Source organism: Melampsora larici-populina (genome assembly GCF_000204055.1).
Source record: "Melampsora larici-populina 98AG31 unplaced genomic scaffold MELLAscaffold_7, whole genome shotgun sequence".
NCBI lineage: Eukaryota > Fungi > Basidiomycota > Pucciniomycetes > Pucciniales > Melampsoraceae > Melampsora > Melampsora laricis-populina.
Window position 1 is genome coordinate 111904 of NW_006768771.1, and position 14863 is coordinate 126766.

Here is a 14863-nt window from a genome sequence, read left to right on the forward strand (position 1 = left end):
ACATAGATGCCTCGGGTTGCGGAATCCAAGGCATCATCAGAGGTAAATCCTTGGACAGATCCTGTCCGAGGTTTTTGTCTGAGGTAATCTTCTGCGCTGAGAATTGCCTTGGATCAAAACCTCAGACAGAAGCTGTCCGAGGTTTGGAATCTGATGATACATTGGATTGAAAAATCCAAGGTAATTATGTTGGCAGTGAATGTATGTACTGCATTGTAATGTATGTAATTTAATGTATGTATTGTGATTCTGGTCAATCCTTGGCACTACACACTGTGAACATCTTTCAACTTCCCCAAGTTGAGAGAGGAAAATGATCAATTGTACAGTTTGTCATACAAGGATCTAATACTGCACACCTGAGCCATATCACACACACTACATATGTGCAGCAAGCTAAGTAAATAGTTGTCTATCATGTACGTACAAGTCTGCTAAGTTTTTTGGCCATCAGGATAAATAAATCACATTTTATACCACATGTAACTTTCTTGACTTTGCAAAAATTGTCCCAAAAATTCACTACGTATGATTATGTAGCTGCTCAGGCATTATTGTTGAAGCTATTTCTTAGTAACAGAAAGGGTGTTACATGCAGTTGAGTTGACGAGATTACACCAAAACATTGAGTAAGTGTATGCAGTCAATCTTTTGAATGATTTTGTCAATCTGAAAAAAGCTACAGCATGTATTATATATGAATAACTTGTACTGATGAGCAGATAACTGAGCAGAACTGTATGTACATGATAACCACCTATTCACTGAGCCTGCTACACATATGTAGTGTGGGTATTATGGCTCAGGTATGGAGTGATAGATCATTTTATAACAAATCATAATCCCAATAATTTTTTCCCACCCACTTGGAAAAGTTGAAGTTTACAGTTACATGAGCTATCTGTGATGTGTGATGAATGAGAAATCAAGTAGTGAAAATTGATAAAGTAAGTTTTTTGGGTTGTAAATGCTGTTACATGTGTGTATGTAAGTGCAAAGTTAAAATTTTTGCCATTCTTTTTGATTCCTTACAACATTCGCACAAATACCCTGTTACTATTGACTTAGAGCATCCGCACTCATGCGGTAAATTGGGTGCGGTAAGGTTAAATTTAAAGCAACCACGGGATCTTTTCCACACTGGTGAGCAATTAGCCCCATGGTAGTTAATTTTTCATCAATTTGTGTTGGCAAATTGGTAAATTTACCGATTGGCTAACACATGCAGTATCACACATCACAACTTGTTCACAGCAACTTCAAATCCAAAAACTCGACTCAACCCAACCTCCAATACCAAAGTCAACGACAAACATTGTCTTTTCACCTGTCAGACCCAGTCACATGAATTGAATCAAGACCAATTAACACCGCTTGATGTTTTTACAATCATTGGTTTTTTGTTTTTTTGTTTTAAAATAGGTCTTTTGAAAATCTTCAACTTGACTTCAAACCAATCAAATCAATATGAAGAATTTCAGAATTCACATATGTATAGAGATAGATGAGAAAATTAAATTCTATGCACATTATGAGATGAAACATTCTGTGTTGATTGAGCCCTTACTTGTCCTGATCTGACAAAATTTGACATACAGTTGTCACTCACTATAAGCACACACTGAGTATGCATATCACATTATAAGCATGGTTTTTTGGCCAAAAAAAAACAAGCAGGGCTTAATTTATGTTAATAAGTATATAAGCTAAAATATGTCCCTGAGCAAAAAAATGCTCACAATGAGTGCAGATTTAGCTATATGTAAGCATATTTTGGGGTTGAACCGGGTGATATGCTTATAGAGGATTTGTTTTCCTGGGCAAGTTGAACTTTCAAGAAGGTTTGAGCAAACCTCCTGCTCACTCTGCAAGTTCCTGCTTTATTGATCACAGTATATCAACTTTAAAACACTTTATCCTCACTTTTTTAACCATCTTTGACAATATCAAACAAGTGATCTCAATTTCTTTTTGAGAAAAACATGCATACAGGTTATTTTAAATGCAAGCTATGCCTTTATGCTTATTTCACATTGATGTGTAGCAAAGGTTGAACAATTTTTAGATTAAAATTATACTTGTAGGGTGCAATGACTGTATGTAATGAGCTGAAAACCTCCATTTTAATGATTTTCACCCCTTTTCATGCCTATCACTAATTTATCTTGTTCATAAGATCATTGTAGACCATGCCTTTCCTAAGCGTAACTCTCAAAATCACTCTAAAACTCTTGGAAACCATTAAATCCCTCAAATCAATCATTACATATGAATTAATCCTGTATTACCCTTGTTTGCCATCTTTGAATTTCCCTCTTGCTAGAATAACTTCAATCCTTTCTTATCAATCCCCATGATTAAAGTTGTTGCTGACTAGTATGATCACTCTTCTTCAAAATATACCATTCTTGAACCCTCAAACCAAAAATTATTACTCTAAAACCCATTTTCCAACTTGATGTACCTATATTAGGGGGTTTCAAGTCAATAAATTTACGGTATTTTACAGTCCAACAAGTTGTCCAATGTTGCAAAATATACCGTAAATTTAAAATAATTGGGACACCTTTTTAGGTGTCCCAAATGGTGTTGACCGTATATTTGCAGAAAAAAAAACCCACCATAAAATTTAAAAAACTTGTCCGTTTTTTAAAAAGTTTCACGAAAAATTTCTGACTTGAAACCCCCTATTAGTGGTACACAAAATTGAAAACCACATGAAAAACCCGCCTGAAAAACCTGCATGAAAATACATGGACTTTTTGATTTTCCCTGCAAAAGCCAAAAAATTCATGTGGTTGTTTCATATGGTTTTCTCATGCGGTTTTCAATTTTGTGTACCACTATTTTTGACTTTTTTTATATTTATTTATTTTTCTTCTTGCTGATTATTATCTAATGAATACAATTGGATAAATTTGATGTAAATAAATGAAGATTATGTAAGTTTGATTGATAATGAAACTAAAATACTATAAAAAGAATATAAAAAACACAACTTTTGCACTAAAACTCTCAAATTGACTGATGAGATAATAAATTTTTAATATTTCTTGATTACTCCTATAAATTGATCACCTCAACGTTTTGCAGCACAAAACAGCTGCAAATAAATGTTTTTCAGAGTGTTGTGTTGGTGGCCCAGGGTTGGTCAGAGTGTAAAGTTGCTGGTGTTATAACAGACTTGAATACCACCTTCTTTGACCTTTATTTGAAGAAGAAGAGGACCAAATGAGAGTCAAAAACTGCATACCAGTTACTCCTTTGTTTAATTATTGTAAAGAAAAATAATCAACCCAAAATCCTTAAGTAAGATCCTTTGTTCAAATGTGATCTAACTGGAGTCTTTACTTGTTTATTCCAAGTAAAGCTCTTATGTTCAAGTCTCTACAATATACCTGTTCATACTCGTGAATATTGAACTGAAGGACCTTGATAGAAGTGATTAGATCTTCTAGAAGCTTCTTATTGACTCTACTAGCCTAACAGACACTAGTAGGCCCACAAGATTATTCATGCAGAGGGATGACTCACTCATTCTTTTCAACACAACAAGAAACAGGAAAGATTGGGAAAGAAAATAGATAACTCAAAAGTTCCCCCATCACACCTTGATTCAATTGACCAGTTGACCCCTTTGTTCATCTAATAGTGACTTCAACAAAAACTTCATCATTCTTACCTGATACATAAATACAACCTTCACTATATACATGTACCTCTTTAACTACCACAGAAGGGAAAATGATCTTTGACTATCAACAAGTTAATCTCTCATAACTTTACAATTGTATGTATCAGGAAGAGTCAAAGTTGATCCCCTTCAATTTCTGATGTATCTCTGATGTTCATTTGAATCTCATCTCCTAAAAAATGACTCTAAACTAAGTTCATCATCTTTGCAAAAAACAAATTTATGTACCCTCACATTGAGAAAAAATCACAACACAAGTACAGTCAAACCCTTCTAAAGCCTTACCCATGTAAAGCTATAACCCGCCTGTAGCCATGGTTTTTGGCTTCTCCCAAGTTGGGCGGGGCCGAAAATTGAGAAAATGCCATAGTTCCGCCTAACGCAGTAACCCATACCCATATTTTAAAAAAACTCATCATTTCAGTGCAAAGCCATAGAAAAAAGGGTTGTTGCGGTGGCAGGAAGGCAGAGAATCTTTGCCTATCTTTGCACATCTTCGCTCCTAGGTGATACTATTCGATACCTACGATGGCAGATTGAGACGGCTCACCACCACCGGAGCACTATGGCATAGAGCCCATAGTGTTCAATCCAGCCAATCCACCTTACATCACCTGAATTGGTAATCGTATCTACATATGTTGCTAATCTTCCTGCTTGCCCTTGAGATTTCCAAACAACATCACTGCGGACGAGTATCTCCTGGACCGGCTTGAAGCCACTTTAAAAAACCCTCTACAGCCATGGTTTCTATCAACGCAGCCACAGTTACTGTACCAGTACCAGTAAAGTACAGTATAGTACCTGATTTTCCCGGTACAGTACCTGCCAGTATTGTACCTAGATGGGCACTACTGTACTGGAGGGCAAATATTTTTGAAATTTTAGTATAGGTACTGTACCAAGTACAGTACCGCCACGGAAGGTACGATACCGGTACCGGCCCTGCCAGTACCTAAAATATAGGTACTATACTGGTACAGTAGTCAACAGTACCTGTATTTTTGATTTTCTTGATCAATCCCCTTTCCTCCCAGCACTATAGTAGTATTTTTGTTTTCAGTTTCACTCTCTACTGATATTTATTACCTAATCCATGATTTATATATAAATAAGCAACTTAGTTATCATTTCTTAAGCCTTTCAATACACCCAATGTCCCAGGTACCAACTCAAGGTACGGTGAGATACTGGGCAGTACCTGCCATAGGTACGTTAAAGTACAGTACCTATCTGCAAACCTGAGATACCAGTATAGTACAGTACCTAGCAGAACACAAAGTTCCTTTACTGCTGGGCATTTTTTACGGTAACTAGATTGTAGGTACTGTACGGAGTACTGTACCTGGTGCAAGGTACTGTACCAAGTACCTTCATTTGTAGTATCCAAAAAGCCAGGTACTGTACTAGTATTGACAATACTTTACCAGTACAGTAACTGTGGCTGCGTTGTTTCTATGTCTTTAGAGGGTTTTATATGCATGGCTACAGAGGGTTTCCCCAACAAAGACATAACCCCTCCATAGCCATACATTTTCCTTTCCGCCGAGGGGTATGTATTTAGAGGGGTTTGACTGTATAAAGGTGAAAACCTCTGAAAAGGGAGGCTCTAACATCTAAAATATAAATATGTGCAACAGACTCGCATAAGTACCGTCAACGCTCGGATCTCACCGTAACACGACGGATTACGGCGGTTCCGTCACTACGTTGTGGTAGACCGTTTTCAAATAGCCCGTACCGTAGCGTTATCAGATGGTGACCGTAGTCACAATCCCACTAAGGTACGGTAAGACCGCACCGTACCGCACCTCAACGACCTATCTGACCCTCATATTTTGGTCCATCGCGGTGAAATTTGGTCAAGAAATTTTTCAAAGCCGTACGTGAGTCCCCAGATGTAGATACAAACGGTCCTTCTTGGCGGCGAGGGCTGGATTGTGTAGAACGACGAGTCGAGTTGGGGACAGCGAGGGAGGTTGATACCACTGGTGAGTTAGGAGCACTATTAGTACCAGGACTATCCATTACACCATGTCCGTCCCCCATGAGCACATCGATGTGCTCACACGGAGAGTTGTGTAATAAATTTGAACAGATCTTTATTCAATTTGTCTCTAGAAAATGCAAATCCTTTGTTAATAATAATAGACAATAAAAAATGTACCGTTTGTCAATGGAACTATGCACAAAGGAGCCCATTTAACACTCTTGCTGTCTGAACCTCTTGACAAAGGCAATTGTATGCTTAGCTCTCAGACCTGTTTGTAGGTTATATCCACCCTCTACGGAAATTGATTGGTGTGAGCACGTCGACATGCTACCTCAAAACAGACATGGTGTTATAAAGGTGGTGATTAACAAAAAAAGGATCTATATCAGTACGAAGAACTTGAGAATATAGGAAGAAGGGAAGATGTGAAGATGGATGAAGATGTCGATAATGAAAAGAAATTATGAATCGAAAAGAGCAGAAACTGACCTTTTCGATTTGAAAGCTCGAATCGACCATCGGTTGCCAGTTGCGCTACGCAGGGGAAATAATGACCAATTGGGACGTGAAGGCCCCTTGCGATCAAAAAAAAGAAGAACAGGCACCATGATGATCGAAAAAAAGAGGCACAGGTGTATGGAGCGCCTAGAAATCAAACCCAGCCGCGGATATTCAAAAGCCCGGTACATACCCGTAGTGGACCGTAGCGGCTACGGGTCGCGCTGCGGTGACCGTTGTCAAAGTGCGGCGTAATTGTAGTGGGCACTGTAACCACAAACTCCATAGACAGAGGACGGTACGAGGGAACCGCGATGTCAAACAGGCAATTGCGGTGCGGTGCGGCCCGTACCGCACCGTACCGTTTACCGTGATCACAGCGCTGAGATCCGAGCGTTGGTACCGTCTGATACTCTTCTGCTCCGGGCAACCCCACATTAGGTCGCTTTTGTTTCTTTTCAAGCTCAGTTTGTTAGTTTGTTTTGTGATTGTATTCTTACTTTTAAATCTCTGATTGTTTAACAATATTACTTTTGGCTTTGTTAGTTATAATGAGCTGTGCTTATTGAAACAAAAACACATATGTTTCGTTGTCGCCTTGAGATTCCTTTTGGCTTTGTTAGCGATTTGCTGTGCTTCTTGAAACAAAACCACGTACCTTTCCGTATTGCCTTGTGGACATTCTGCTTTTGATCTTGTTTTTTTCGTTTCTTGAAATACTCTATGTTTTATGTGCTTTCTTTAAAAGGCGCTTTTGTTAAGCCTATTGGGAAGTCGTTTCCTTTGCTTTATTGGGATTCACTCCCTTGTTCGAGAGGCTTTCTATCTTCAATAGTCACCTTTTGAAAGCCTGCTTTCAAAAGTCCTGTTTAGCCCTTTGCTTACTTCTACTTTCCATCCCTATAAATAGGTGCTGTGTCCCACTCGATTCGACAACCATCACCCTCCGCATCAATCTTTTGTATATATCCAAGAAATCCAAATTAACCATGAGCCTCACTTAAGACCTCATTTCACAAGATCGAAAATTGCTGCGTCATCCGGCTCCTGTCTAGCGTCTTCCTCTCGGTCTTGGTTTACTTCAACCTCTCAACCAAAGAGCACTATATCAAATAAGCACTCTATCCAAGATAATTTCTTGTGTATGTGAACCTGAATCAATCCCTGGTGCCTGATTGCCATAGCCTTTCTCTCTTTCTACCGTGGTCTTTCTTTTTTTTACTTTCTCCAGTATTTGCAGTTCATTATTTTATGCAATGTCTTTTGATTTGACACCTGACACGTGCCAAGCCTTGCTTTCTTCCCATTGAAGCAATAATTACATATTTTATAATCTTAATTTATTTATATTTTACATGGTGAACCCTCTTGACAATGGTATTTACTGTGATGGTAGATTACAAATACAGCTCTTGATCAATACAAAGGCTATGTAAGTATATGCAGGATAAAATGATGAGAAGCAACAGCAGATGAGCAATAGCAAGTTTGACTGTCAGGTAACCTTTTGACCAATTGACATAATTTACAGCTGTATTTATTTATTCTCAATGGGAGTAGTCTTTTGAACTGTGGAAAAGGCTCACAAATAAACTGCCTTAGTTTGAGAGCTTGCCATATAAGGATTGTTCATGAATGACTTTGTTGTGAAATTATTTCCAATTTATAAACACCTCTCAATTATAATCAAGACATCATTGAGTGCTTCTGACTGGGTAAACCTTTACCTTTACAAAAAATGCCTATTCTTGAGTTTCTTTGACAAATTGAGTAACATTGTTTACTGAATCAGTCAATTACTTCCTGCCTTTATTTACAGACACACAAGCGGGGGGCCAACCTTGCGTTGTCACAGGGTTGTCCTTGACCACATCAACTGGTATGTTATACTGTTTCCGGGTACGACTACCACATCATGGAGTTTGCTCTTACACCTTGCCTTCTCAAAGCCTACATCTGACTTGCCATCATCAATACTGGAATTTTTAGAAATGGGGTAACCATGAATTTTGCATGGTTCTTTGCAGTAAAGCATAAAACCCTACATTCAGGCTAGCATTGCGCTTAAAGTGGGTTGGTTCAGTATAAATCACTTGTAGTATTATACCATATTCCGGCATACACTTTAATTGTTTTTGAGGAACAGAAAGAAACTAAAAAATCACCCTGTATCCCTCAAATTTCACACACTAAGAGAAAATTGACAAAGCGAAATCAGTATTATGAGTTATGTTTGGGAAGCTTAATAAAACCCATCCAAAATTGTAAAAACAAAGGAGTGGAGGCAGGTGTCTAATCCATTGACTTCAAGGATGAATCATCACAAATGCAAAAAGGTCCAATGTTTGGATTACCATAGATGCCATAACATTTAACAAAAGCATTTACACGCAATTTTTGCACATGCCCTATTGCCATAGACAGTGACTGGTATACTAGATATAATTCTTCATATGATATAAACGTTTTCCCAGTACTTTGAAACTTTTGTTGTTGTGATACTACTTCTTGCGCCTTGATTATCACACTTGAATTTATACCAACCATATATTGTTTTATTGCAGAGAACCATTGCTACACTGGCCAAAAATGCTTCTGGATGTGCTTAGGAAAATCAATACAATTAGTGTGTTTTGAAGTTGTGGACAGCTGTGAGGCAACACCAAGACAAGCAGCTTTTCACTCGATGAGAAAGTTTTGAGTAATTTGAATGGTCGCAGGTAAATTGTGGCACAGTGGGACTGTGGCGGGCATGCCCGCATGTTCTCTAGTGACCATAAATGGACACAAACACATATATAGACAATAACATAACACATGCAAGGAGGACAAATTTCCTGCTCGAGAAGCGTTAAAGTGATGAACCGGTTTTCGATTGTTATTCTGGTCAAGATGCAAATCGATATCTGCAACTCAAGTGCACCGGTGGACGTGAAAGAGATTCAAGGCTTGCTTGGTGAGTGCGATACATGATCTTTTATGAATTGTAGTTGGTGTCCCAATTAACTGAGTGGAATCAGTACAGAAAGATAGAACAAACGACAACTGAAGATACCCAAAGATGAGATGCGCAATCAAGAAGAAGCTTATCTAGCAGGGGCAAAGCAAGAGCCCCAACGCTCTACACGGGACAATAGGAGGAATCGGACGAAGGTGTTTCGAGTACACGCAGAACACCTCCGACTTCTCTTCTCATACCATCCCCTTCGATTCTACCAATCCCGCTTCTTCCATTCGATACAGCACCTTAGAAGAATCCCTCAGTTTCTAGTCGGCGCATTCAACAGCGTATCTCTTCAAACTCAATCTCCAGTATAGGCGTTTGGTCAAGATATATATATTTTTTTTCTTCCCCACCCTCCCTCACCAGAAAAAAGAAAAGAAAAACTCTTCTTCCATTCGAGATACATATTAAAAGTCAATAGATCCATCAGTAAAAGTTAATAACGATAAAATATAACATAAAAAATTAATAATAGTAAAAATAATCTGAATGATAAAAGTATTATAGTAAAAAAGTTCATATACACGATTTTTTCTCAGTTTTTTTGGTAATTTGTTTCTTTTCTTCTTTTTTCAAAAAATCGAACGTTGTCCTACAAGAGTGGAGTAAACAAAGATTGTAGATGCGCAAAGCTTAGTGTAGTAGAACAGACAATGTGCGTAGCAGAAAAGTAGTATACTTTGTAGGCCTCTGGCCACCCCATAGGGGTTTGTTTGTTATTTAGGTCCTCATTACTCTCTCAGACTTATGTCTCGGTTTCCGTCATCAGTAATTTCAAACCTCGTTTTGTGCGTGCCGCTTCGCGGCCCCACTCCGCGTAACTCAAGGCCGACGTGTCTCAGACGAAGTGCCTCAAGATTTATGTACTAATTTCGCACTGCTGATTGATCTATTTGATGATTTCAGATTCCGGTTATTTCACTCAAATGCTGAGCTTTTTCAGTCTGTGGTGGGATCTTGTGATTGAAAAGGCTACCAACTTCGTTTGGCCGTGGCGAAAAGTGACCTAGTCCCATGGCAATGCCGATGACCGGGCCTCCATCAAGTATAAATTTCGGCTCAAGGTCATTGCATTCCTCCATCTCGGCCGGAACGCTACTAAGAATGATGCGCTTGTCAGTCTGTGCTTTGTGAAGTTGATCAGCACCAGTCGCACAAAGGAATCCGGTTTATTGGTATAGTTGTTACCATCAAGACTCAACGAGCCTCGGGTCGGGTCACCAAAGCCGTTTGCACTGAAATCGCTATGGATGGAAAAGCGATGTTCGCATCCTTATCCTTGAGTTTTTGAAAGTTTGGAAACGGAAATGGAACACTCTTATCAATCTCTAGAGTATTCCAGCCCGAATAGGTCGGCCAATTTTTTTTTACATAGAAATGAATTAGTTCAAAGATTTGCGAGATTTGTTTTTTTTACAATATGATTTTTGATGTGATCACTGTAGATTCTCTAACATGATGATGATTTTTGATCGGAGAATCATCGAGTGCATTCTTGGGGAGTGATTAGATATCTGTACATAGGAATGCGATACAATGATAATAATACAGTGATAAAATTGATAGCTGATGGACAGTTTCTCAAACATTTCCAGCGGTGCGAGCAACACAGCGGTGTGAGGGTTAGGTTTGAGCAGCTGGGTCTGGAGCTATGCTCTTTTGAGCAGCTTGTCTGCAAAGAGAAATCAAAATGAGAAAAGAATCAAGCCTTTGCAATTGGAAAGACTCGCCTGAGCTTCTCCTGGAGTCCATTGATTTTCCGAAAAAACCGTCGGATGGTTGCCAGAGGACATTCTTTTCGAATTCGATTGAACAGGTCTTTTGCCTCTCGGAAGTTATTGCAGGTATAGCTCAGAAAACAAAATTCTAAATTAGTTTTGGATGTGTCCGGATGGTCAGCGATCTAATCGAGGTTTATCAATGTTTGATTGAAACAAGAAACTCCCACTTACTTGTTTTGATCAAGCACCAATAAAGCTCGATCGGATTGAGCTCGCAATGGAATTTGGGCAAAAAGATACAGAGATGGCCAGCGTTTTCAATGATCTTCTGTATGATTGGTTTTTCTTCAGAAAAGTCCGATTGGGCGGATATAATGGTGAACCAACAGCAGTCTTTTGGTTGATCAGACAGGAGTTCTGGTGGCTCAGGGAACTCCTCACCCGATTCGCCTTCCATTGAGTTAACTGCTTCTTTGAGGATACGCTCAGCTCGGGTGATTTTATCTTTAGCAAGACCAGATCGTTTGCAGTCTTCACACTTCAATTTGAGAGGCGAAAGTTGTTTCGACTTTCTTTGATCTTCATGGTAGGTCCATAGACCACGCTCGATTAAGACCTGTTTGATACCTTTTGACTTCCCAGCAAGCTTTCCATCTGAGTAATTGGAAGGAAAAACCATGGACTGCGGGAGTCCACACAGCTCGATTGGAATGTTGGGATCGTCACTTGGTATCACAGTGTCTCGAAGTTGTGGTTTTGCACCCCCAGTACCGAGGATCATGTTTGCAGCTCGAAGAGAATTCTCGCCAAATGATTCGTGGGCGGATGAGCAGTCGAATACATAGAGAGCTTGAGCACCAGGATGGAGTGCCTCAAAAATTGGAATCGCCCGAAATTCAATCTGATGCATGAGCTGTTTTGAGTCCCACCAGGGATCCGAATTTTTTCCTGGAGTGATGATCACGGCAGCATCTTTCTCTTGAAGATCTGTCATATGATCTGGAGGTATTACAAGTCTACCAGTTGTTTCACAAATAAAGTCAGAGATGTGAATCAACTTTCCAAGACTTTTCGAGCGTAGATCACAGTCCTTGGGTTGAGCCCAGTGTGTTGAAGATTCTTCATTTGCATGAATTGTTGACTCGTCGTGGTAAACTCTAACAAGCTCTCTAGCTGAGCCACTCAAGTTGGGTTCAGTAATTTTGTCAAGATCGTCTCCGGCATAAGTCTTTGAATTTTTACATAGCTCATCAATCTGTTTTAAGTATTTATGTCGGTAGAGAACTACATCAGCTCGTTCATGTCCGTTGTAATACAAGCATTTGCTGTATGCTTTGACACTAAAATTAAGCTTATGCATCCATTGGTTTGCTGTAGTTCTACAAATCGTTTTTTGGTATTCAGGAAAGGAAGGGAGAATTATCGAGTTGACTTGATGAGCAAGACTTGCTGGTGTCACCTAAGATTTAGCATCAAATCAAAAGGTTTAGTTGATGTTGACAGACTCTTCAATCATAGAAGCGAAAACATTACCTTTCCTACTCTCACAGTGGCAATCCAATCGGTGATCGCTTTCAAGAAGCCCATGTTGTCAAGCATACAGCTGTGCACAGTCAATTTCCCGTGGTTTTCTTCAGGCAGACGTTGATGGAGGATCACAAATGCAGCAAGCTGTCGAATTTTGCGAGCATGGTGTACTCCAGCCCCTTCCCAGTCCGGATCTGAGTTTTGTTGTCGGCGCATAGAGCACATGGCTGTCTCAATTGAGGCCGGTATTGAGGCGGTTTTTGAACTCTCTAGTTCGAGCTTCTTCCTCAAGAAGTTGAACTCTCTCAATTCTTCAAGCTGATGTGATCGATTGATAATCTCTTTGATTGAACCAGGATGAAGCTCGTGATATGCATTTGCTGCTTGGTGTGAGTTGTCTAGCTCGAGGTATCGATGGTTGATGTCCTCCATCTGACGCTCAGTCTTGGGAGGTTTAGTGGCCGGAATCGCTGGAATCGCTGGAGTGGTTAAAGTTAGAGTGGTTGGGACAGGAGGAGTGGTTTCTTCAAGCTCCTGAGACTTTATCAGATTGATCTTGACTTCTTCGCGCTCACGGCGAGCTCTTTTGGCCTTATTGATGGCCATCTTGATGGTCAACAGAGTAGATATGTGAGGAAATACAAGGATTGGTATATACATATATATTTTCCCATTGTAATTTATTTTTTTATTTAATTACACCAAAGGGCCCGCCATCTTTTGGAAAAACACCCGACCCGAGGCTCGTTGAGTCTTGATGGTACACCACGGCACAGCTTTTCAGTCGAAAAGAGGTCGGCGCGGGAGAATAAGGTCGCACTTAGGTCTAGCAACGTTGGCGGCCTTCCGACTGGTCGGCAGGCCGCCGCTCGGCCGCCTAAGGGCCGGGTTTTGCCTCGCCTTTGTGTAAGGTCCTGTTTCCGCCCAATTGTGGCCTGTAAAGGGTCCACCGGTGCGATTCACTCAGACCTCCATTCGAATTCATTGATTCACTCAGACCTCCATTCGAATCAGTCATAGGATATCAAATACCTGATACAATTCAATCGAGCTCAACTACTTCAACAACAACACCTTCATCATAACAATCTTCTCATTCATCTCAATCTATCATTCATTTCCCTTCAACATTTCCCTTCAAACACTTCAAATCGGTTCATCAAAGCTTCAGTTCTGAATGATGGTCATTCATTAGAATTCAGATGGTTAAGTTCAATCAAACTATCATCAACATCAAAACACAATCAAGAAGAAGACAACGACAAAGAAGGAGATGAAGACACAGAAGATGATGAAGATGAAAGTCTTTCTGCTTTAGATAGATCAGGTTGTCATCCACCAGTTCAATTTATTGGTCAAGTCTGTTGCTAACTACCAGTGCCTTTTGTCTCTTTCAATTATCATTGGTTCTTAGTTGTTCTATTTTCACTTGTGAAAAGTTTTGCATCAAACAAACTATCTTCATTAGTACACCTTCAACCTGGTGATTTAAAGTGTGATTTACACTTCAATTTTCAGGTCTTTCACCCAATGATTTCCAAAGCAAGCTTTATGTCCTTTTACATCTAACAATTCAATGGGTTCAATTAGTTTTGGCCCATATCTGTCTTTAAAGTTGATGATGATTTAGTTTGATTAAAATGCCTTGAATGTAAAAACAAGTTATGATGCAATAAGAAGATGTGGTATGAATTCAGGGTTGTTGTTACTTGAATGAAATATTGTATCATCAAATATGATGGACTTTTTGATTGCAAGGCTGTGAGATTATGAGTTGGACAAATTATAAATTTTATGGAAGTGAGAATGAGATATAAAAAGATAGAGTCTTAACTCAGTGAGAGCTTTTGCTCATTACACTGTGGTTGAGATTGTAAATTAATCAGCAGCAACGAAGCACCACATCTCATGAAATGCGGTGCTTCAATACCGCTGTGTCTTATCCTCACAAAACAAATGCTCCATTGTTGAGATTATAATCAACCACAGTGCGCAAGCCAAAAGGCTGCCCTCTTCCTCCCCTGGCTGTTTGGCAAAAGGTCCAGTCAATGCCTAAAGCCGGCCAACAAATTGCCTGCACAGCGCAGGCACTCAACAGAGCTCAACAAAGAACTCCCAACCTCTATCTCACGATGAATGATTTTGTGTCTTGCGTGGGAATTTTCCAATGATCAAGCTGCCAACTTGTGGTTGCAGTTTTGAATCTTGATAAATGACGTGAAACTGGCCAACTTTGATGGAAAAAAACCAATCACCATCCTCCCCTTTGGAGTTCTCAGAACGTCTTACAATCAACCACTTCCCGATCTGCTCTTCTCAACACCAACTTCTTCCATCTGTCTGATTGTCAAGTTAATAAAGAACACTCACCCACTTCACCCCCACCTACACTGCCGTCCATTAAAATTGATCTGTGATTTATTTTT

The 14863-nt window shown here is 39.6% G+C and overlaps 1 protein-coding gene across 1 annotated transcript; it reads right to left on the minus strand.

Annotated features, from left to right (window-relative positions):
• Positions 1 to 12422: 12422 nt before the first annotated feature.
• On the minus strand, positions 12423 to 13043 carry MELLADRAFT_95109 (uncharacterized protein; the record flags this gene model as incomplete). Its single annotated transcript, XM_007407004.1, has 1 exon — positions 12423 to 13043. The coding sequence occupies one exon, from the start codon at positions 13041 to 13043 to the stop codon at positions 12423 to 12425; it is 621 nt and encodes a 206-aa protein (XP_007407066.1).
• Between the last annotated feature and the right edge of the window lie 1820 nt (positions 13044 to 14863).